Genomic DNA, 26,086 nt, shown 5'->3' with positions numbered 1-26,086 from the left:
AACAAAGACTTGTAACCCAGAATATATTAAGAACTCTTACATCTCAATAATAAGAAGGTCAAAAAATGTAAGTGAGCAAAACTGACAACACACTTAACAAAAGAAGATAGACAAATGGTAAATAAATATGTGAGATGTTCAACATCATTAGTCAACAAAAAATAGAAATGAAAATCACCTTATAATTACTAAAATAGCTAAAATTAAAAAGACTGACAATACTACATGTTAACAAGGATGTAAAACAGTTGGAAATCTCATATACTGCTTGCTGGTGGAATGTAAGACTGTACAAATATTTTGAAAGGGAGTTTGGCATTCTCTAATAACATTATACACATATTTGTAGTAATATCAAGAAATTTCATTCCTAGGTTTTTACCCAAGAGAAATAAAAACAAATGTCCACACACAAAAAACAACAATAAAAAACCTTATGAACAAATATTCATAACAGCTTTGAAATACAACTCATCATTAGAAAGGAAGTAAATTGGTGTTACGCACAAGAATACAGATATATTTCAAGGTTGCTATGTTGGGTGAAAGAAGCCAGATAGGAAAACTACATACTGTATGATTCTATTTATATGAAATTCTAGCAAAGAAAAATAAAATCTATAGTGGTGAAAGCACATCGGTGGTCTGGGGTGATGAGTGGGGAGTGACAGTGAAAGGGCACAAGGGAACCTCTTGAGCTTATAGAAATATTCTTTATCTTGATTGTGGTGTTGGATAAGTACATGTATACTTTTTCATAATTCATTAAACTGTACAAAGTGGTGTAGTTTATTGTATATACATTATATTTACATAAGACTTATTTTTTTTTAAATATAGCAAATTGTTATAGAGTAACAGTTCTCCTAGGGTGAAGTACAGATGGTAGGTTCTTCTAGAGAATCTGTGTCCACTAATTCAAAACTATTTTAACAGTAATTCAAAGATGTCATTTGTTTTGCTCTGATGGTGCAAAAGCAATGATAGGTAAAACTGCTGGACCTTGGCACAAATCTACTAGAAGCCATTGAATTCTTCACTGCCACGCATTTGCAGAACAGCAACAAAAAAAGCCAGTTTCACTTAAAAGTTTCCTTCAATCAGTAAAAAATGTGAATTTTATTAAATCTTGGCTTTTGAGTGCATAAAATGGGAAGTAAATATAGCGTTACTACTGGATAATGAATGGTCTCCTAGAAATGCACTTGGGCTGTTGAGTTACAAGCTGATCTAGCTGCCATTTTCATGGAGCGCCATTTTTACTTGAAAGAATGATGGACAGGCAAACTATTCAGACAGGGTATTTTGAAGACATTTTCTCAAAAATGAATGAAGTCGGCCTGTCACTTCAATGAAAATCACTGACTGTATTTGTTGGCAACAAAGAAATAGGAGGTTCAAGCAAAAATTATAATTTAGGAAAATTCTATTATACACTGTGAGTTTGACAGTTTTCCAATACTTAAGAACTATTTTTATTAAATTGGTGGTGATGTTTTTTTTATATTATAAAATGAAATGGATCAATATTTAGAAGACCTGCATAATTCAGTGAATCAGTATTCTCCCAGTGACCAACGCACGGTGCTACAATGTCATGCCTGGGGACAAACTTTCATTGCTATGAAATTTTCAGATTGCATACTGAAAATACTTTCAAGGAATTCCCACTTGTTGGGTTTCAATGAAGTACCAAAGAAAAATATCCACAATTAACTGAAAAGACTTATAAAACACTGCTCTCTTTTCCACCTACCTATCTGTGCGAGGTAAAGTTATCTTTGTATACCTCAACCCAACCAATATAACAACAGATTAAATGTAAGAAACAGGTAAGAGAATTCAGCTATCTTCTATTAAGCCAGATATGAACGAGACTTGTAAAAAGTGAAATAATGCCAGTCTTCTCAATGATTTTTAAAAATATAGTCATTTTTCTTAAGGAATATGTTATTTATTATAACAGGTATTGATTTTTCATTTTTTTAAATAAATACTTAAATTTAACTTAAAGTTAAAAATTTCTCAATTTTACTTTCTAAAATGGTAAATATCTATAGCTTTATTCCACATAAACAAAACATCTCTGGGGGTCTTCAATAGTTTTTCAAGCATGTCAAATGGTCTTGAGACCAAAAAGTTTGGTTTCTATACTGAATAGAAGTATATTGCAGTCCATGTGATGACACTGTTTCTTGCCTGGATTTGTTCTCAGCCTACTTCCTCTCCATTTCTTTCTTCCTCTTGTCCCAGGCAACAACTAGATAAGGTTCTCTTAACCCTTAGTACTCTCTGCACATGTATTCAGTAGGTAAACTTTTGCTTGCAGCACATGAATATCTGAACTTCAACCCCTAATGGAGTGGGGCATTCCTTATTGCTGAGAGGTAGACAAAAATGAAAGAAATTGTTATTCCACTCTACAGATGAGAAAACGAGATAATGTAGCTAGTAAATATCAGTGTTAAGGCTGACAGACATAAGAAGTGGCTAACACATAAATAAGTTTACATGCAAACTCTGCGCGTAAAGCAGTATGAAGTGGTGAGCCCAGGAGTGAGCTAGAACATTGTGGAGCCTTGAAGTGGGGTGGGCACTATCTGCCTCCAGCTAATTTGTCATTTGGGATCAAGTCTACTGCTCCTATGTCTTACAAAATTTTAATAGCAGCTGGAAATCTGAATTTTTATGTGAAGTTTCTTAATTTTTAAAACCCTGTTGAGGCCAACAAAAAATGTTGACAGGCTTAATGTAATATATACACAACTAGGTTGCCAGTTCAGGTATTGAGTATATTTCTCCCTACTACAGAAATTAGACAATAATGTTGTTTAGAATATCTTTGTTCAAAGAGCTTGCATAAATGAAGTGTTTCAGATCATGTTTTCAAAATATTCTCTGATTTTATAATAAAATTTAAACAAATCATATTTGTATTTACATATTACTGTAATTAACATAATAGGTAAATATTTAGTAAAACTAAAATATCTTTTTAAATTTTGTCATGAAATAGACAGGTGAATATAAAGATACTACTGTTCATTGCACTCACATCACCTTATTTTAAACAATTCAAAAAACATAATTTTTTGTAATTATGGCTATATTCCTATTTCAACTATTTTTGAGATTTACATTTGAATAAAGTTTGTATTTTAGAACTTATATGATTCCGTAGTTTAATTGAGAGCTTCATATCATGTTGATAAAACAATGAAAATAAGAATTAATTCCATCTTCTTTACTGAAAAATTTTCTAGCAAATATAGACAAAAAAATATTTTCTTACTTTTAAAATAATTTAATGACTAGCCTTTGAGAACAATGTATTAAAAATGTTTTACTAGACCATTTAAGCTAAATTAAATTGGTTTAGGGCTGAAATATTTGGTTAAACATGAGTGATGAATACTAAAGGAAATTAATGTTATAGTGAAGGATATTAAAAAAAAACTTTTACCATTGCTGTTCATATTTATTAACTAACTAGATAAATAAGCAATAAATGTAACAATTAATTATGGTATATAACAATAAATTTAACTTGATTTTAGAATACTAAGACTTCAGTCCTTTTGACCAAAGGAAAGATTGATCTTTGAGATATATTATTTAGAATATTACATATTCCAAATTATATTCTTAAACTAATATTGTTAAGAAATGAATAAATAATAAGTAATAATTTCATACTACCTTAGAGCTTGACAGAGTAATTTTTCACATACAATCTCATTTCCTATTGCCTAGAATGTTAAACAACAATTCATATGACATTCACAGGTCTCCAGTACTGTCCTAGTTCTACCTTTTACCGAATTTCAACAATCCAGCCTGCAGAGATATCTTCAATTTAAGTCCAGTAAATCCGTCCACCCGCTGACGGTGACTACTGTTTCTACCCCGTTATACTAGGCCATTCTCTACTATAAAATGTGTGATGAAATTAAAGACAGAAAAAAGTATAAAACCTTTTCATTTGCTACTCCTCTTATTTACCTATGAATGTCACTGTGTTTGGCTTGAGTTGAAAATAGCATGCGTACATGTATTGCAATGACAATTTAGGCCTATTGACTCAAATAAGAATAATGAGATTGCTCAGAAGTGACTCATGTCCAAATATAAACACAATATAAATTAAAGTATTATCACTGTTACTAATAGCACTTCTAACTCATATCTGTTTTCTAGTTAGACGATCACAAAAAGAAAAAATTACAGCATAACTTAAAGACAGTGTCCTCTTCAGAAAATTGGGTTATTTAAGGTCGGTAATGGCCTGATAGGTTAGTGAAATCCTCAGCCTATTCATGCAGCTTCACAATATATATACACTGACATTTTGATTTCAAATTCAAATTATCATTCTTTAGTGTTTCATTATGATTAATTCTAACCTTTCAAATTGAGGGCAAACTGTAACATTTCAACTGAAGAATCAATCAATTCATAAAATGCTGAGTCATAAATATAAAAAACTGAACAATGGCCCCATTTCTATTTTTGTGTATAAAGAAATTCAAATGAATCCAATGTTATCGTGATACTAAATCTTAAAATAATAATAATAATAACTAGCTCTACCTCCTCAATAAAATGAGTGGGAGTGTAATGTATAACTGCTGAAGGAAATGAAGAAAACCTCTATGTTCTGCATAAAAATTGAGCTCTTACTATTCCTTAACCGATTTTCTTAACATATTAACCAAATAATAATTTAAATAAAAAATGAATAAAGTACTCATTAAAGGTAGGACAGCAGCTTTCAATAGCTATTTTTACTAGATAAAATGCAATTACAAATCTCACGAAGGTCTATACTCAAAGTATAAACATATTTCCTTTATGCTTGTATTTTCCATTTGGAAACGGGTGGCATTACATAAAGTATATCAGTGTCTCTTATTTGACCCCTTTCAAAGTTAAACCAAAAAAAAATGGAAGGAAGGGAAAAATATTTTCAAACACCTGGAATAACCACAGATGTTTTTAATTACACTGTCAGAACAGTCATTATCTTGGAGAGGACTGCATTTAGACCTTTTGTGGTGCTTCATTTCTTCTTGTAAACGTGTGTGGATGGTGATAATCTAGGAGTGTTCATTCTGTGAAAATGCATCAAGCTATATACACTTCTGACTTATATACTGCTCTGTATACATATTCTACCTCAATAGAAAGTTTACCTAATAAAGAGCTAATAAAGAAAAGATATATTTTTTAAATCAGAGAAAGAATTGTAAGCATCCATGACTACAGACTTGAAAAGATGGCTGAAGCTGGATGACAGGATTCTAAGAGCTCTGCTTTGATTTGGAGCCATAAATCACCTGGTGATGTCTTTGAGGACACAGAGAATTTCACGGAAATAGGATTACTGAAGAATTCCTTTCTTTTCCTAGAGTTCCTGCTGAGGAAATGCAAATTAACTCTTCTCCTGTGGTATTTGGATATGTTTTCCTGTGGCTTGCACTATCAACAACAAAAATGTTTTGTATGCCATATTGTGTAATATTTTGTGATAATTTTTTTGTCATCAATGCCATTAGATTCTAATTTATCTATACTTAAATCTAATTGAAGCCACACAGTATGTTTTGAGTATTTTTTGCTAAAATTCAATATAATGGTAAATTTATTACCATATAACAAAGGTTTAAAATAAAAATGTCATTTATGCAACCAAAATGCCCATCGGTAGATGACTGGATTAAGAAACTTTGGTACATTTACACAATGGAGTATTACTCAGCTATAAAGAAGAAGGAAATAGTACCCTTTGCAACAATATGGATGGAACTAGAGAACATTATGCTAAGTGAAATAAGTCAGTCAGAGAAAGACAAATATCATATGATCTCACTTATACGTGGATTCTAAGGAACTGAATGGATGGGAGAAGTGGATGGAGATAGTCTCAGAGACACAGAGGAAGAACTGAGGGTTGTTAGTTGGGAGGGGGTGGGGATGAAGGAGAGGTGAAGGGATGAGACAATACAAATTGGTAATTGCAATATGGCCTCAGGGATAGAAAAAGACAGTCCGAGGAATACAATCAATAACGTTGTAAGCATTTCTTAGGGGGCCAGATGGACCAATGCCCTTTTGGGGAGTCCACTTCATAGTTGATGTAGAGGCCTGACCACCGCATTGTATTTCTAAAACTGATGTTGGATAATAGTGTATGTCAACTATAATTATATATACATATAACCTCGGGACACGGAGTAGAGTGCGGGAACGGATTCAATGGAATTGTAATAGATAAGCATGATATCGGGGGTGGGAGGGCAGTGGATGGGGGGAGGGGGGTTGTTACTTTGTGAGGGTGAAAAGGGTAACTATTGCATTGTTCTGTACACCTGAAACTAACAATAAAAAAAAAATGTCATTTATGTACAAAGCACCTCAAAATGTAATTAAATGCACAAAATAGTCAAAATATCAACTTTTTATTTTTAGTGAATTTTTGACATTTTTTGGAAAAAAAATCTTGAACTCAATTACACAGTGAAAGAGTTAAGACCCATCAGATTCATACTACCTAAGCCTCTTTCTCTAACACAAATTTTCAGATTCCTTAAGCAAATTTATGAAGCAAAGGTGAAATTTCCTGAGGAAAAATGAAAAGGCCCTAAAATGTAGCTTAAAATTAAGTAAATAATAATTGTAACATATCAATTTTATAATATGTGATATTTAAGAGAGAATATGAAATATAGGTACTATTTTATTTATAATATATAATTCAAATATGATACATATATATTTATATATAAAGTAATATGTATGTAGATATATAATAGTATTTAGAATCTTGATGCATTTATTGTTTTCAGGTGTCAACAATGGGGTGTTTCTTCCTCTTTTAGGGGGAATTATAAATCACTCATAGTAATATATATACACATATACACACAAACTCACACAGACACACACACACCCATGTTATACATATATAATATCACATACTACCTGGGAAAAAGGTAAGGTAATTAAATCTTTATTATAAAACAAGATAAGTATGAGTAAAATTTTTATTTTATAAGACGAAATTACCCATTTAACAACATCAGATGATTGCAAGGAAGTGTTGACACCAATTTTGTTGCAATGTAAATGTTAAATATAATTGTTAAAACTCTATCATTAAAATAGATATGGTGGAAATGTTTATGATATTATTTTGATTAAAAAAATAAACCTGTTAGTAATATGTTAAAATCAAAGATTTAGAGTCACTTGATTTTCTGAGGTGCTCTCTGGAAATAAAATGAAATTTAGATCATTTATGTGTCCCCAAACCAAACTCTTAGCTCAATAAAATTTATGGACTGGCACATATTCAAATATTTGTAATAGTCTAATATACCAAATGAGCTCATGTTTCTTAATGGACCTCAGACAAACTACTTTCTAAAACAAAATCATACTGTATTTGATTCAGAAGCTAAATAAATTTCAAGGATATTGATTTTAAATATTCCCATTAATCCAGTTATTTTCAGTGTTTCATTGTCAATATATCAGCTCACATGAAATAAATCTTTAATTACATGATAGAAAAGGAATTATTTTTCTTGTAAGACTATCAAATGTAGTTGTAACTCACATAGAATATTCTGAAATAGCTGTTTAGATACTGATCATTTTATTCATTTTCTTAAAAAAACTGAGTTGCTCATTTATACAAAGGAAAAAGAATCATGTTTTCTAATATAGAAGATAGAATTATTGATCACAAATACTCCTCTCATGTGCCCTACCTGTATTCTTCCCATTCTGTTGATTTTGGGCTTGATCATGTTACCTGCTTTGGTCAATGAAATATGTGGAGACATGATATACGAGGTCTGACAACTAAATTTGTGAGCTTGTTGCAATGATGTTGCTAACCTTTATTTGCTATCAGAGGGATTATTCACTATGAATTTGTACCAACTGGACAAACGGTTAACCAAGTTTACTATTTGGAAGTGCTGAAAAGGCTGTGTGAAAAAGTTAAGACGACCTGAACTTTTTGCCAACAATTCATGGCTCTTGCATCACGACAATGCACCAGCTCACACGGCACTGTCTGTGAGGGAGGTTTTAGTCAGTAAACAAATAACTGTATTGGAACACCCTCCCTACTCACCTGATCTGGCCCCCGATGACTTCTTTCTTTACCCGAAGATAAAGGAAATATTGAAAGGAAGACATTTTTATGATATTCAGGACATGAAGGGTAATAGGACAACAGCTCTGATGATCATTCCAGAAAGAGTTCCAAAATTGCTTTGAAGGGTGGACTAGGCGCTGGCATCGGTGCATAGCTTACCAAGGGGAGTACTTCAAAGGTGACCATAGTGATATTCAGCAATGAGGAATGTAGCACTTTTTCTAGGATGTGTTTGCGAACTTAATTGTCCGACCTTGTATGCCATGTCCTGACAGAGTTTTAAATAGAATCCAAGGTTTGGCTTGACTGTTATTAAATCTGTTGTTACCCTCTACCAGAAGAGCATATCCTCTCACATAGGAGGCTGCACCTAGAATCAAGATTTTAGGATGAAAAAAATGTGGAACAGACTCAGACTCAATCTGCTACAAGGAGCAGGGCCACGACTAACTGTCCCAGCCATCATATAACATAGTGGCTTTTGTTAGCTAGAACAATTAGGGGGTTGTTACTACAAGAAAAGCTGATTACAAAACAAACAAAATGGTGCCTGGAAGCTGGGTGCTGTTACCTTAAGCTAAACTACATAGCAATGGCTTCAAGGCTAGGAGATAAATAAGAGGTCAGTATAACTGGAGACTGGAAAAAGGCAACCCCTGTTACGCCGTGTCCAAATGGTTCCTGAACCTATAACCTTTGAATGCGTAACGACCTGTTTAATGTATCATCACCATGTGCTTGTGGACAGCCAGCTCTCAAAGGACAACAGTACTGACGTGAACTAGTCATTATGGCTAAAACTGATAAGCTAATATAATAAAGAAGTGAGCTCATAAAAGTGTCTTGTTTTGAGGAAGAGATGAAAGAGAAAACAGAGAGGTCAGAAATTCAGTGACTTCCACGTCTTCTGTTCAAGTCTGTGGGTGAATTAAGTTGTCCCCAGCAAATTCATTCATATGGAGAAAGTATCATAAAAAGATAGATAAAAAATATGATACTAAAGAAGCCTGATAAGCAAAAAGCACCTGCAATTAGATAGGCAGAGAGAGAGAGGGAGGGGGAGGGGGGGGAGAGATGGATTTCAGACACTGGCATTTCCTGCACAGAATTGTGAGTAGGCTTGTGTGGCTGACTGTAACCAACTAAACAGACAGTAGCGACAACATAAACAACTATACCTCTGAGGTCACTGTGCTGTCGAAAGTGCCACCATCCAGGTGAAAAGAGACTATGACTGCTGAAGAAATAGAAAGACCGTATTTCACATTACTCAACCCTAAATAGGATGAAGTACTGGCACATGCTACAACATGGATGCATGTTGACAGTACTGTGCTAAGTGAAAGGCACCAGCCATGAAGGAGCACATATGGTGTGATTTCATTTATATGAAATGTCCACAACAGGTAAGTAAATCCATAGAGACAAAACACTACAAGTGACTGCCAAGGGCTTGGAGGGAGAAGGGAGTGGGAGAAAATGGGGCACGAGTGCTAATGGATATGGGGTTTCTTTGGGGGTGATACACGTTTTAAAATTGTGGGGACAGTTGTACAATTTTGTGAATAAAGGCCACTGAATGGTACACTTTAGGTGGGTTATACAATATATAGTATATGAAGTATATAGTATATGAGTTATATTTAAAGAAAGTCATTATTATAAAAAGGACTATCTTTGGACCCCAACCTTCCAGGCAGGAGACAGGCTGAGAAAACTTCTCAGTATCAGGGGACAATGTTCCATGCTTATGCACAATCAAGGCTTTCTTAAAAAAAAAAAAACTACTGGCAACCTTGGTTAAAGGATGATTAAATAGCAAACAAGTCTTGGAAGTTAAAGACGGGGATCTCCACGAAGATTTAGGGACATCTCCTCTGGAGATAACTGTTTACATTCCAGAGCAAAGATCCCTCCCTCCATATCTCCACATCCAGAGCAAAAAGGCACATGTGCCAGCTGCACTGCAGAAGCTCCAAGATTGCATGTGCAGAATATATGTGGTGGACACTGTGCCACCCTGTGGGAATATGAGGCATAGGGAAGTGACACAAGCTGCTGTGTGAGCAAGCAGTCTGTCTCTGAACCAGAGTTCTCAAGATTCTCTTAATATATGTATGTGTGCGTGTGTACATATATACAGGAGGGTGCCAAAAAAATGTATACACATTTTAAGGAAGGAAAACTGTATTCAAATTGTAATACTCGATATATACCGATAACAGAAGATGAATACAGGTCACGTTTGACTTCTGCAATGACAAGAGGTCTCAAAGTGGTTCCCATCAGCGTCCAGACACTTCTGATTATGGTGAACGACTGCTTGAGCAACGCTGACCAAAGTGTCCACTTGTATACATTTTTTGGCACCCCTGGGATACGTATGTGTGTGTAGAATACATATATTAATGGAGATACACATGGATGTAGTGCAAGTATAGTAACGTATCAAACCCTTCATAGTTTCAGACTCAACACTAAGATTCCATACAAAGCAGACTCTGCAATGCCCTTTAGAGCTGACCAGGCAAGAAAATGGCAACAGAAGGCTTTCCCAGAGGGCAGAGGCAAGAGCCACGAACAACAGACTGGGAGCTGCTTTCGGAAACCTAAGCGAAGGTTCCTACAACAGGGAAAGGGGCAGGAAAACACTTGACAGACAGGCGTTCAGAGCTGCTATGTCCAGGGACTCGGTATGCCTCCCGTCGGTTCCCTTTCCAGTGGAAGCATTTATTACGGCTGTCCGGTCCCAGCTCACCACTGAATGCTGAATGTGGAGGGAGAGGCAGCTAGATAGCTGGCATTTGTGCTTCAAAGCTATTAAATAATTAGATGAGGCCTTTGAGATAATTCCTGCAGGAGGGAGCTGAGCAGTGAGTGTATGTTAATGTACAACAGGAAATGAAGCTCCTATGGGTGAGAAAACGGTCCGGAGTAGATTTTATTATTGTTTGTAATTATTCCTCTTCTCCCTTTCCCATTTGGTAGGAGGAGTACATTTTCTGTTTCTATTTACTTTCTTATTGTACAGGCAATGAATTTATAACATAAATAATGGAAAGCACAAGCAAGAACATATTAAATATCTACCAAAGGAAACAATAATTAGGCAATTAAAGGTTAATGACACAAAGAACGTAAGGCCATGATAAAAATAGGGTGACACTGCAGATCCAAGCCTGTTGGACATGATGAACAAAGTACAATCCGTATGCCAAAATCAGCCCGCTAATCTTGTTAGGATACACATTCATGTAAAATTAGTTTCTGTAGCTCTGTTTGCAAGAAGCACTTAGACCTTTCTAATTATTTCTGTCTATGGCAGTAAATAATTGTAGTCATTTATCAATCAGGCTCGATGCAATTCAGATTTATTCTCAAAGCTGGTGGAGTCAATACTTTCAATTTAACCAGCACAACAATGAATTCATTCATTTTGCTACAGTATATTCTATACTGGGAATTTCATAGCTAAAGTAACCTGCTATATTAGAGATTTTCTTTTACAGAAAATCAACACCAAGCTGTGTCAGCTATAATTTAGTTTCACACAGAAAATGATAAACAGCAGCATGGGCTGTGTGGCCTACTGCCAAATGGAGTTGTCTGATAAGACGATTACTGACCATGGACTCCTGACTTTTCTACTTGAAGGTTAACAGCCTCATCTCTCATCGACATCCACTCTGACATTTTTGATTCAAAAGACTTTGAAAAACATTATGTGTTACATAAACAAATTTAATTCAAAACAATGTCAATCAAAGTTAAAATCAAAACTGATGACAGTTGTTAAATCTTTGTTTGAAAATACTGCCCAAAAGCCACAGGTATGTATAGATAACCCAGGCCCAGGAAATACCTTATCCTAAACACTCAAATAATAAAGAAGACCAAAAACACTTCATTTTTTTATAGCATTTATACAGTGAGAATTTAAGACCAGCTGTGTGAGCTCTGGTGCTCTGCCACAATTACTGTCAAAGAGCCAGATATTGAAATATAGCCCCTATGACAATTCACTGTGCTTTCTTCATTAAGCAAATGAGAATCCAATGACAAAGCAAGGATATAATGATAAAAGACTCTGGATAAATATGATAATTCTCATACTAATATAGGTAGCCCTTTTGAAAGATAAAGGCTTTCTGCCCAAGATTATTGCTGAAAGAGTAATTGATTTTAAATAGAGCATTTAAACATTTCTCTGGCTTCATATAACTAATTATCACTGCACACAATTCTTTGATGTTATTGGCAGAATTTAGCTTATGCTTTATAGATCATACACATGCTAATAATCTATAAGGATATTTTAATATGTTATGCTACAGTCATGGCCTCATTTAACCCTAAATTATTTACTTTCCCAATGAAAACCATCACAGCTCACAGAGATATGCATTTTTCCTTATGTTTCTTATCCGGCTTGCCATTTCGCACAATCACTGCTGTTCAACTTACTATGAGCTGGCATGGAGCCACAACTTCTTTTGCACTCAGTATTAATGGGCTCATCATCTGAAAACTGCTGTACATGGAAAGCGAGAGAAATGGAAGCAAATCACTTGGAGTTGCTTTAAGTCTACCTGAATTCCATACCTAGGATGTTTGCAAAAATACAGTTGTGGCAAGTAGATGTCATTAACATGCAGAGAGAAAAAAGGCTTCCAACACTTGTAAAACACTAGCAGGAACGGGAAATGGCTATGTGATCAACAATGAAAAGACAGTAAAACACATTATAAAACATTGAAAAACACTCCAGATGTCAACAGCTTTAAACCTTTAGACATTCAGATAACAATAAACGCAAGAATGAACACAGAGTTTGCATCTCAACTTAGTCCTAGTTAGGGCAAAATTCTGACATGATTCTCTGCCTCACTGCAAATGAACATGAACATTCTTTAATGCAAAGCATTCTGTTTTAACGGTTTTACTACACACATAATTGCTCGGGTCTCTGTTCCAGCTTAGTAAACAAAAAGACTTGAAAGTGGATAGCCCATTAACAATATACATTTTCTAAGAGTCAACATTAACTGGGAAAAGATGAATATGTTTTATGCTCCACCTAAATCACTTTCTGAAATCTGATGTTTTAAAATAGTATAATTTATAAATTCTTGAGATTAAGAGTATCTAAACACTTTCCATCAAAATCATGAGTCTAACATGTCAAAGAAAAAAGCAGCAATGTTTATTACAACTCTATTTTTAAATGATATCTATGAGTTACACTGAATTAGTCTCTTTAAAATTAAGAGTCAGACCTAAACTAGGATAGAAGTATATTGTTTTGAAAGATTATCTCAAAAAGTTTCCACAAGTTACAGTCATTTCAAAATGACTTACATATGCTTATTTAGCAATTTTAATTAAAACATGCTTCTAAGTGTTTACAAAGAAAAGAGGCTATGTCTGAAATGAATAAACAAGGAGGAGAGATATGAAAAGTTTTGTCCTAAACCCCATTAATAAAAAAATTGTTTGTCAAGAACAGAGTTCAGCAAACTCTACCTGGCTATCAAGGAGTTTTTGGGGTTACTGGAAATCTGCATTCATAAATCAATTAAGAAAAATCTGAATTAAAGCAGGAATCAAAAAACTCCCAATGAATAAAAGATCAGGACCAGATGGTTTCACAGGTGAATTCTACCACGCACTTGAAGAAAAATCAATACCTATACTTCTTAAATTATTTCAAAAAATTTAATTGGAAGGAAGGCTTCCAAACTCATTCTGCAAACCCAGCATTACCCTGATAACAAAACCAAACAAAGACATTACAAAAAATAAAATTACAAGCCAATATCCTTGATGAACATAGATGCCAAACTTCTCAAGAAAATATTAGCAAACCGGATTCAACAATACATGAATAGGATTACACACCACGACCAAGTGGGATTTATGCAGGGATGCAAGGATGGTTCAACATCTGTAAATCAATCAACGTGATATATTACAATAACAAAATGAAGGATAAAAATTACATGGTCTAAATAGATGCAGAGAAATCATTTGACAAAATTCAACATCTCTTATAAAAACTCTCAAAAAAATGGGTATAGAAGGAACATACTTTAATATATGACCATACATATAAAGGCCACATATGACAAACCCATAGCTAATATCATATTCAATGGTGAAAACTGAAGGTTTTTCCCCTAAGATCAAGAAGACAAGGTTCCCACTATCATCACTTTTATTCAACATATTGGGTTGTTGGAAAAGTCATGACTTATTTTTTCTGTTTTTCGTTGCAAAAATGTGTCATGGCTTTTCCGACAACCCAATAGTATTGGAAGTCCTAGACACAGCAATCAGACAAGGAAAAGAAATAAAAGGCATCCAAATCAGAAATGAAAAAGTAAAACCATTTTCAGATGACATGATACTGTACATAGAAAATCCCAAGGAGTCCACCAAAAAACTATTAAAATTAGTAAATGAATTCAGTAAAGTTGCAGGATACAGAATCAATATACAGAAATCAGTTGCATTTCTATACACCAATAATGAACGACCAGAAGGAGAAATTAAGAAAACAATGCCATTTAAAATTGCATCAAAAGCATAGAATACCTAGAAATAAACTTAAACAGAGAGGTGAAAAGACATGTATTCTGAAAACAATAGACAGTGAAGAAAGAAACTGAAGAGGATGCAAATAAATATGGAAGGATAGACCATGCTCATGGATTAGAAGAATTAATACTGTTCAAATGTCCTGACTACCTAAAGCAATAGATAGATAGATAGATAGATAGATTCAATGCAATCCCTTTGAAATATCAAAAGCATTTTTCTCAGAAATAGAACTAATCCTAAAATTTATGCTGAATCACAAAAGATCTTGAATAGCCAATGAAACCTGAGAAAGAACAAAGTGGGAGACATCACACTACCTGACACCAACCTGTACTACAAATTTACAATAATCAAAACAGTATGGTACTGGCATAAAAACAGATATATAGATTAATGAAATAGAATACAGAGCCCAGAAATAACTACTCACTTATATGGTCAATTAATCTTCACAAAGAAGGCAAGCAAATACAAAGGGGTAAAAAGACTCTTCAATAAATGGTGACAGGAAAACTGGAAAGATACATGAAAAAAAAAAAGAAAAAATGGGACCACTTTCCTACACCACATACAAAACTAAAATCAAAATGGATGAAAGACTTATATTTAAGACCAGAAACCATAAAACTCCTAGAAGAAAACATAGTCAATAAACTCTTTGATATCGGTCTTAGCAATACCTTGTGGATATGTCTCCTCAGGCAAAGGCAACAAAAGAAAAATAAACAAGTGGGACTACATCAAACGAAAACATTTTTGCACAGCAAAGGAAACCATCAATAAAATAAAAAGACAACCTACTGAATGGATGGAGATATTCTCAAATACATCTGACAAGGGGTTAATATCCGAAATATAAAAGGAACTCATACAACTTAACACCAAAAAAAACCTCAAACAATACAATTGAAAAATGGGCAGAGGGCCTGAATAGACATTTCTCCAAAGAGGACATACAGATGGCCAACAGACAGATGAAAAGATGCTCAGCATCACTGATATCAGGGAAATTCAAATCAAACCCACAATGAAATACCGCCTCGCACATGTCAGAATGGCTGTCATCGAAATACCGAAAAACAACAAGTGCTGGTGAGGACCTGGAGAAAAAGGAACCCTCTGCACTGTTGATGGATGGTAAAATACCACAGCTGCTGTGGAAAACAGTACGGGGTTCCTCAAAAAATTAAAGATACATTGCCATACGTACCACCCAGCAATTCCACTTCTGGGTGTTTATCCAAGAAAACATAAACACTACTTCAAAAGGATATATGCAACCCTCTGTCCATTACAGCATTATTTACAATTGCCAAGATATGGAAACACCTAAGAGTCCATCAGTGGATGAATGGATAGAATACATATGAATATATATATATGAATATATATGTGTGTGTGTATATATATAAGTATATATATGTGTGTGTGTGTGTATATATATATATATATATATATATATATATATATATATATATGAGTATGTATATATATACTCATACTCATACACACATGAGGGAATACTATTCAGCCATAAAAAGGAAGAAGTCTTGCCATTTGAAACAACATGGATGGACCTAGAGTGTATTATGCTAAGTGCAATAAGTCAGACTAAGAAAGAAAAATGCGTAATTTAAAAGAACATATGAGTAATCTAAAAGAACAAAAATTAATGTACAAACAAAACAGAAACAAACTTAGAGACACAGAACACAAACTGATGGTTGCCGGATGGGAGGGAGTGGGGGGATGGGCGAAAAAGGTGAAAGGGATTAAGCAGTACAAATTGCCAGTTGTAAAAATAGTCATGGGGATGTAAAAGACAGCAAAGGTAATAACAGTCAATAATATACTAATCACTACATATGCTGTCAGATGGATACTAGAATTATCGGGGCAATTACTTCGTAAATTATATAAATGTCTAATCACTATTTGTAGCAATACTGTATGTCAACTATAACTGAAAAGTAAATTTTAAAAAGTGAACAGAAAAAAATAGAGTAAGAACATTTACAGTTCGCGGGAAGAAAAAGGGCCCCTAAACATGGGAAAATATTCTTGACCTTTCTCTTACTTAAGAAGTGAAATTTAGAACCACTCTGAAATAGCATTTCTCACTTATCAATTGGCAAAAACCCAAAGTTTGACAACATACTCTTCATGCAGTTGGTGAGGAAATACAGCAATAAAACTGTACCTTCTGGTAAAAGCTATAAAAATTTAAATGTGATTACCATTAAGCCAGCAACCCCAGTTGGAATTTATATTATAGTTGTACACGCAACACATAAAAGATGGCCTATATACAAAGTTTCAAAAACCGAAAAGGAAGCAAGTGTTTATTTATAGGGACTAAATAAACTAGGGTACAATCATACTATGATAATAACATGTACCTGTAAAAAAATATAAAGGTCTTCAATGCAAAGATATTGAGGTTACATTGGTAAATGACAAAAGTGACGTGTAGCAGAAGAAACATACCATATTTCCTCATTCTCAGATGTGAATTTGTTCACATTTTAATATTGCTGACACTGTGATGTAGTGTATAATCAATGTCATGTCACAGTTTAATTGTCAGCATTGTTTCCTTCTTGGTGATACATAGACACGTACATTACATTGAATGATATCTTGGGTTTGAGGAAATATGGAAAAATATATTATTTTTGTGTAAGGAATGAGGGAAGTAAGATTACATATTTGCATTTGTTGATATTTGTATTAAAAAAAACCTGGAGAGACAAACAAGAAACAGCGCTCTAGAGGAGCAGGGGGGTGAAAGGGTGGACAAGGTTATAATGGGAAAATTCTCAACTTGAAAATTTTTATTTTGTTCTAATTTTTTAACTATGTAAATGTTTTACCTAAAACTTAATTTAGTTAAAATTAAAACATACTGCAAAACCAATTTAAAAATATTGTTCTAAAGAGTGTACATTTGCTTTTTACTCACCACATCACATTCTTGCTAAGGTAAAGTCTGCGTTTTGGGCAAATATTGGGAATTTGCTTCATATTTAGGGTCTAAATTCTGGCCAACAAATTTAGGGTAATATTCAGTCCCTGTAGACATGATCGATATGTCTTTATGGTCAGTACTAATTGAAAATATTGCTAACAAAATGATGTTGCTGGAATTTAAAACCTTTAATACAACAAAAAGCTGGAACATGACTTTAGTAATTAGATACCCTATCTTCAATGCTTTATTTTGTTTAATGCTCCAGTATTCAGATTATTAAATTCACTTTCATTATTAAATTTTTTGCATAAAAAGGTGAAGCAATTAGAATTTTTTCCCTTTCTTGTGAACTTTAAGAAAGGACTTATCATAATATCCTTTTCCCTCTAGCTGAAATCATTCATATTACCAAGATTTAACAGCCTGCACAAAGTGTGCAGGCCACTTACTATGTATGACAACAACCTCTGCCAGACGTGTTTCTATGTACCCACACTCATAAAAAGTTATTCCACTCTTATCATTAACTGCCAGCTTTCAGCATCAAAGTCACCTTCATTTGAAATGCGACAAACATTTATCTTAAGAAAAATAAAAAGTAATTCTAAACGCAATAATAAGACATATTAAGCAGAGTAACAACGAGACAAAGGATGACAATACGCAAGCTGCCACCAAATATTTCACTCATCAGGTAGCAAGGCTATAGAGGTTTTATAAAGGTTAAACAAAAAAGAATCACAGGCATTATAACTGTTTCTTATTATGCATTACTCTTCTTGCAAGCACTTTCTGGAGAATTTATTTGGTTTTCACCATCCTAATTAAACTTGCTGTTATTAGAAAACCTTCTAGTTGTTCACTAATGAGCAAGTAATTTGCTAATTAGAAAATGTAAAAAATGAGTTAAGTCTTAACAAAATAAGGAAAAAATATGTTCTTGCATTAACTGAAATTACACCTTAACACAGAGTTTGAATCAGTATATGATTATACTTTTGAATTAAACAAGTAAAATTGTCAACAGAGACATCGAAGTGAAATGAATCTTAACAATTCTGAATACTTTAATAGGTTGTTGGCATGTACCACATCCCTGAACAATTCATCTGAGATACACTTTTAATTAATATATTTTTCCTTGATAAAATAAATCCATCAAACTTTAATGACAAACAACTTTAATTAAGCAAATCCTAATTTTGAATTAAATCTGTAAAACAAAATGAGATGGAAAAAAAATTACCCCAATACATCTCAAAGAATTAGTAAAACACAGTAGTCCATTTTACTGCACATATTAAAGAAAAAAAGGGCTAGCAGTCTAAAGCATCATTAACTCTAATTTGTAAAATGTTAGGATTACTAAACTATGATTCAAGATATTAAAATTCGGGACAATAATCATCTATCCACATAAATTTCCAGTCACCACAAGATTCTCCACTCAATCTTTAAAAGCCTATGAATTTTTCAAAGTTTTAAAAGGAAATCGGGTAGTGACTAAACAATGTGTGGTAAGCAAATAAGATGTTGTTGACAAATACTTTTTGCATGATCTAACTGACAGACAGGCACACCATTTACCATGTCTTCTCCACAATGGGATTTCAGGGGCCAGTGATTGAAGTATGGTTCAGCAACTAGTGTGTAGTCAATTGGTTATAAATGTATTGATGCCCTTACTTCTTGGACAGCCTCCGGGAATCCGTGTCAGGGCCCCCGGGCAGGACTCCTGCAGTCATAGTCTTACCTACTTATCCAAGTTTGTATGTTACAAACAGCATTTTAATGTGTACCTTGACATGAAATAGGCTAGGTAGCATGCTATGGTAATAATAGCATTATTTCTATATGCACTATATGTAAAAAAAAAAAAAAAGGCAATCCTCTAAGCACTTTGGCAGTTTCATTTGTTTCAACTGATTGATAAAATAACCTACGGTAGTCCATAGAGGTTATAACATAGCTTCCTTACACACTCCCCTCAGGCTCCTCAAATATTCATAATAGTCTCAATAGTATCACTTAGCAACACAACTGTCCTAAAAGAATAGTGCATTTTAATTATATTTTGCATTTCAAAGCATTTTCTATACAGAAAACAATTTTATGCACTTATATCAATACTCTAAGATAAAAGAATAGCCAAAGGTTATATGTAAATTACTAATTATCCAAAGGAAGCAAAACCGATTTACTGCTTAATTCATGTTAGCTCATCTGTTAGGCAAATAACTATTCTGAAAGCAATAAATTGTCCACATCTATTTGAGATATTTTATATTCAGTGATACAGAACCAAACCAGCCTCTCTCATTTTGATGAGGAAACTATGGGCCGGCCTTACATAGAATTGTTTAAACAATCGTGTACGGTTTCTGAAAGTCAAAGCTAATGTTCCAATTAGAAACCCTACTAGAGTTCACGATGTCAGTACTTTAGGATGTATGAAAAGAAATAAGAAGTTCATATTTTAGTGAGAGGCCTTAAAAGAAATACACTAAGAGGAATCTTGCTAACTAGTATTTTATTGAAATTAATGCTATTCTACAGTAGTAACTTGGCATTTTTAAGAAAAATATACTTTCACAATACTTGAAAAATATTGATAGAGAACAATAACTAATAATAAAGAGTCATGAGGAAAACTTCCAATATAAATGATGACTTTTGGATATTTATCGTATGTATTTTACTTGAAAATACTGACCACATGTAGATTTTAAATTTGGATGTTATTGTATTTTAAATTATTAGAGGATGGAGAGTTTGTATTTCAAAATCACCATAAGTCAAATTCCTTGTAAGGAATTAGGGCCAAGGTAAGGAAATACATATTGCTCTAAATGTGCTACGTGGAAGCCAAGACCTGGGTCCCCTGAGTCTGCAACATACTTTAGCACAATGATATGCTACAAATTTATAACTAACTGCATGACATGATAACTATACAATTACAGAGTCTTTCTACACCAACACAAAAAATCATTATTTATATATATTGATTTTTACAATGTAAATGAAGGAAAAAGGAGAAGCCAAATTTCATTATTATTTTCCATTTCTTCATCACAGTTCACAGATTTTTACAATATAGTCTACAGCAGTTTGCCAATATTTTAATTTAATTCTCGAAGATTATAATTTAGCTTGCTGTGCCTTAAATTTCTTACTGAAATTTTAGTAATTTTCCTTATATGATTATTATAAACTTGAGTGAGAGCCATGAGTGTGTGAGAGGCACTCCAGTGCAGTATGGTTTTAAGAATTATTTCTCAGAATTACATAGCTAGAATGGTATCCTGGAATTCTTACAAAAGTTCTTACGAAAATCTCTTTGAAAGAATATTCTAAGTGCATGTCTCTTCTGTGGTAATAAATAGTAAAGAGAAAAAAATATATAACAAATGGTCAAAATGATATTTCGTGAAAATATTAGTTTATACATTTGGCTTCTCATTAATATGAAATATTTCTTTTAAGATAGTAATCACTTACAATTGCAAAAATTTATTAGCATTTAAAAAATAAATGCTACAATATGCCAAACAGGTAGCATAGTATGCTGTAATTAAAGTAAATAACGTGGAAAAAAGAATGTATGTTCACATTTACTTGTGTGTGCATAAAATTAACTTCCAAAGAACGCGCGCGCGCACACACACAGAAGAAGCTGATAACACTGACTGGCTCTGGGGAAGAGAAAACTGAGAAACTAGGGAATGGGGTGCACATTTTCAATATTGAAACAGATATATCACCTATTAAAAATAGATAGTAAAACAAAATGCAAACAAGTAAAAGGAACAAAAATCGGCTAGATTTCATAGCAATCTGCCCGTTTATTTTTAATAGAGAGGGTGACTGAAAAATCTCTTCCACTACTAGAATAAAGTTTTATGATATCAGATTACCATGGAATATGGAAAACGTGTCTACAAAAAAGGGAGGAAAAAAAATCATGCCTGCCCCCAGCTACTCAAGGAACAAGAAAAAACTGGCCACACAAAATGAGTTTGAATGGGCTATGGGAATAAAGAATGATGCTTTGATTGCCTGCCCTTGTTCAAAGTATTGGTTATAATATAACAGTGGATTTCAGATCAAAATAATTAATATGCTAAAATAGCTAACATTTTCAATATTAGATTTATGAATGGATCTAATACCATATTCATTCAATACACTCTAATGGTTTACCTCAATATTACGATGAAAGTATGTGAATCATTTCAGTGAATGACAATAAACCAAATTAGACCATAATTATGCTGCTATCAAAAGAATTTAAAATACATAAATACAATGTACTATGTAGCAAGAATACCAGGTAATTTCTAGATCGTGACAGTACATGTCAAATGTCAACTGAGCATTACGGTACTTTCAGAACAGCTGAGATCCTTGGGGATGAGAAAGTAGAATTTCTTCTCTAAAGAGAATATCAACATCAGCCGGAGTAGACTCTGCCAAATTATGCTATTTTGAAATGTCCTCTTTGGTTCAGAATCCCTATTATACTGAACCACTACTAGTGATGGAGGGTGCACAATATCTGGGTGTTTCAATTTCTTACATATTTAATGTTCCTTATAATATAGTTGAATTACTGAGAAAGCCAATTCTTCAGGATGCTGATATTATGGTAACAGCACTTTTATTCTGAAATAAAAATACAAAGTAAGTGATTAAGAGAATTACACTGTTAGATGACTAAACTAATCTTTGGGAAATTAATAAGGAATGCATTATAATAACGATGTTCAAGTCATAATAAAATCATTTTGCTGGAAGCAGTGTTTTCTTTCGAATTAGAACCCGTAGAATATATTTTAAAAGCTCACAAAGAGAAGACATTTTAGCTCATAAAATTATACATACTGCTCAGTTCTGTATTAGGTTTAAATGTCTCTACAAATGTTAACAGTATTCAGCTAGCAAAGGAAAAAAATGTACAGTGTAGGGGCTGTGGGGTTAAGGAGAGGGGTGCTCAAACACAGAGGTAAAAGTAATGGCACGTTCTTTAAATGGGGCAATTCTGTATGTTAAACAATTTACAAACTATGAATGATGTTAGTATGGAGTTCTGGTAACATTATCATGTATACACTCAACTTTTCATGTGTCAGATCCTGTATGTTAATACGATTCACAGCAATTCTATTTCTATCATTCCACAACAGATCATACACCATGGCTTTGACAAAGATATTGTTTTAGCAACAGCAGTGCAAAATTAGATAAAGGAAAATTTCGTTTTACTAACCGGATATTTAGATGTCAGATAGAGAACATCTAGTAGATTTAAATAAAACAAAAATGGCTTTCCCTTTTAAACTTCTATTTTCTCTTTCTATTTTGACCCACATAAATGACTGTAAATGGGAAACAGTTACATCAGACTCCCAGGATGAGTTGTAATGTATTTGATATGCTGTACTATATTAAGACTCCATTTACATGACGAGCCACCAAAACTAATAACCAGTTAAAATGTTTCATTTTTCAGTTTTGTTTAAGCTCAATCAACTATATGGCTGCCATATCTATACAATCTTATATGTAGTGCACAAATGGAAGGATTAGTTTTAGACTGAAGCATTTAAAGTAAGTTCCCCCCAACAAAAGGCAAGAATGTCGGGTATACATGCTGTACTGGTGCAAGACGCCATGGAACCAAATACCCTCTTAAGAGTTCTCTATACCTGGTGTATTAAGTTCTCTTCTCGTACATATGGGGTCAGACAATTAAGTTCACAAACTTGCCACCATGTAAGCGCACCTATTCTCTCTCTCCTTCACTCCCCACCCCCTCATAGCTATATTGGGATAGTCACATGTAATAGAATTCACCCATACAAAGTGTAAATTAAATGGTATTTAATGTATTCACAGAGCTGTGCAATAATCGCCACAATCTAATTTTAGAACATTTCCATCACCTCAAAAAGAAACTCTGTAGCTATTAGCAATCACTCCTCATTCCATTTCTCGCTCCTCCTACCCACCTGCCACCCACAGCCCAAGACAACCAGAAATTGACTTTCTGACTCTGCCTAACGTTGTCAAGGTTCACCCATTGTTTAGGATGCATCAGCACTTCATTCCTTTTTAATACAGAATGCTATTCCATTTACAAACATATCCCATTTTATTTGTCCATTCATCTGCTGATGGACATTCGGGATGTTTCCACTTTTGGGCTATTATGAACAATTCTGCTATGACTGAAGGTCTGTGGAGCCTCTCCTCTTGCTGCCATTCTAGAAATCATCTCCCATTCTCTCTTAATCACACTTCAATTGAGCTCTTGCTGCCATCAGTCCATTAAAATTGCTCTCGTCAGAGTCACCAATTATTTGCAAGTGGTTAAATCCAATGGTCAATTTTCAGATATAATTTTACTTTAGCCATCAGCAGCCTTGAAGATAGTTTATAACTCCACCCTCTTTTATAGTATTTCCTTAGCTTCTAGGAGCCACCACATTTACTTAGTATTTCCTCCAACTTCACAGAATTCTTTGCTGATTGTCTTCCCTCTGAACTCAAGTGTCTTGGTCAGCTCAGGCTGCTATAACAAAATGCAGCAGACCAGGTGGCTTACACAGGAGTCACGTATTTCTCACAGTTCTGGAGACTGGGAAATCCAAGTCCAAGGCACTGGCCAATTTGGTCCTTGGAGAGGGCCAGCTTCCTGGCTTTGAGACAGCCACCACCTCTCTGTGTGCTCATGTGACCTCTTCTCTGTGTGCCAGCAGAGAAAAAGCACTAGTAGGTCTCTTCCTCTTATAAGGGCACTAATCCCATCATGACGGCACCAACTTCATCTAAGCCTAAATACCTCCCAAAGGCCTCACCTCTTAACACCATCACACTGAGGTTTAGGGCCTCAGTATATGAACTTAGGAGGGGACACAAACATTCAGCACATAACATTACATTTGAATGGCGCAGGGCCTAAGCCCCCTCTGTTGGTGGGATCATCCAGTCCCATGGCTGTAACTGTTATCCCTGTACGGAGGCTCCCAAACTTCTCTCCTGATCAGGTACATTTTCTCAAGGCAGAGCCAGCTCCTGCCTCCTTGGCTTGTCTAATTGGAAGTCTAATAGATTTCTCAAACATAACATGTAAAAATTGAACTCCTATCCTTAAAGCAATTTTACTTGCAATCACCTCCACCTCAGCTGATGGCAACTTTATCTTTACAAGTTGCTAAGGTGAAACCTCAAAGCCATGCTTGGTTTCATTCTTTTGCACACCTCCCCATCCATCTAATCCTGTTATTCATATCATGTCTTCATATCCTATCCATAATCCTGCCCTTGGTGCCATGCCCACTGCTGCCTCTTACTCTAAGCCATCAGCATCTCTCACCAGGCATGGCAGTAACCCCCTTACTTGTCTAGTTGTCTATCTGTGGTCCATTCTCAACACAACAGTAGAATTATCGGTTTGAAATCAGATCCTTTTAACTCAAATCACTTAATTCCTCTGTTGAAAATCCTTCGATGGCTTTCCATCTAAGAGTAAAAGCCAAAGCCGAGTTTCCATGCCAATGGTGCATATTAGAACCAACTGTGGGCTTTAAAAATCAACACATCAAGCTGAGCCTGGACGAAATTCTGACTTATAGGTCTAGTGGGGGTAGAACAGTGAAGTGGCACTCAGGGACATATAAACACGTATATTGTAGAGATTTACAGGTGATTCTAAGGGTCTACTGGATTGAGAAGCTTTGTATCCAAGTCAATATGGAGGAGAAGAATCCAATACATACAAGAGTTGCTGTTACTACTATTAATGCAGAATGAATTGTTCTTTATATTACATATTACCAACAATAACAGCTATAACTATGGAAGTCTGGTAAGTAAAAGGCAGTGGCGTGAGCACTTAGCATGCATGAACTCATTTAGTACTAAAAAACCTTATAAAGTAGGTGCTACCTCATATTTTATTGATCTAAATTTTATTTTCATATTTTGATATCTCTGAAACCTGATGTGTCTTACAATCAATGAAATTATAAAACCACTGCTGGCCAGATGGCAGTTATGATATAGTTGTCATCGCCTGCAGACACAAACGTGATTACTCTAGTCAATGATGCCGTGTGATGCAAACAAAACATTTTTACCTGAGTCAAAAAGTGATTTATGAAGAGGTGGACTATGAATGTGAACAAGTTTTAATAATACCTTAATCAATTTATTTTGCTTCTACTTTCCTTTCAGCACATATATGCGAATGATATATTATAAAATCTATATCTAAGAAATTCTGTAAGAGCCCTTTCACTAAGTATAAAATAAGTATTCTTAGTGGTAAGAGTATGCTGTCATGG

At 34.2% G+C, this 26,086-nt stretch overlaps 1 protein-coding gene across 7 annotated transcripts in view; it reads right to left on the bottom strand.

Moving 5' to 3' along the window:
- The window catches only part of ATRNL1 (attractin like 1), a 625,874-nt gene that overhangs the window by 333,344 nt on the left and 266,444 nt on the right, over positions 1-26,086 (bottom strand). Inside the window, exon 27 of one of the 7 annotated variants that reach the window (XM_019660100.1) lies at positions 2,046-2,380. The exons of 4 other annotated variants lie outside the window; for them this stretch is intronic. In XM_019660100.1, the coding sequence (XP_019515645.1) occupies positions 2,375-2,380 (6 nt within the window). In that variant the 3' untranslated portion in view covers positions 2,046-2,374. Of the gene's footprint in view, positions 1-2,045; positions 2,381-8,475; positions 8,538-18,803; positions 22,404-26,086 lie in introns of those variants that run through there. 2 more of the 7 variants (XM_019660099.1, XM_019660098.1) reach the window with 2 other exon arrangements.

This window comes from Hipposideros armiger, unplaced genomic scaffold, assembly GCF_001890085.2.
Source record: "Hipposideros armiger isolate ML-2016 unplaced genomic scaffold, ASM189008v1 scaffold_311, whole genome shotgun sequence".
Classification (NCBI taxonomy): domain Eukaryota; kingdom Metazoa; phylum Chordata; class Mammalia; order Chiroptera; family Hipposideridae; genus Hipposideros; species Hipposideros armiger.
The sequence above is the reverse complement of the archived record's forward strand: the minus strand, read 5'-3'. Positions and strand labels throughout refer to the sequence as shown.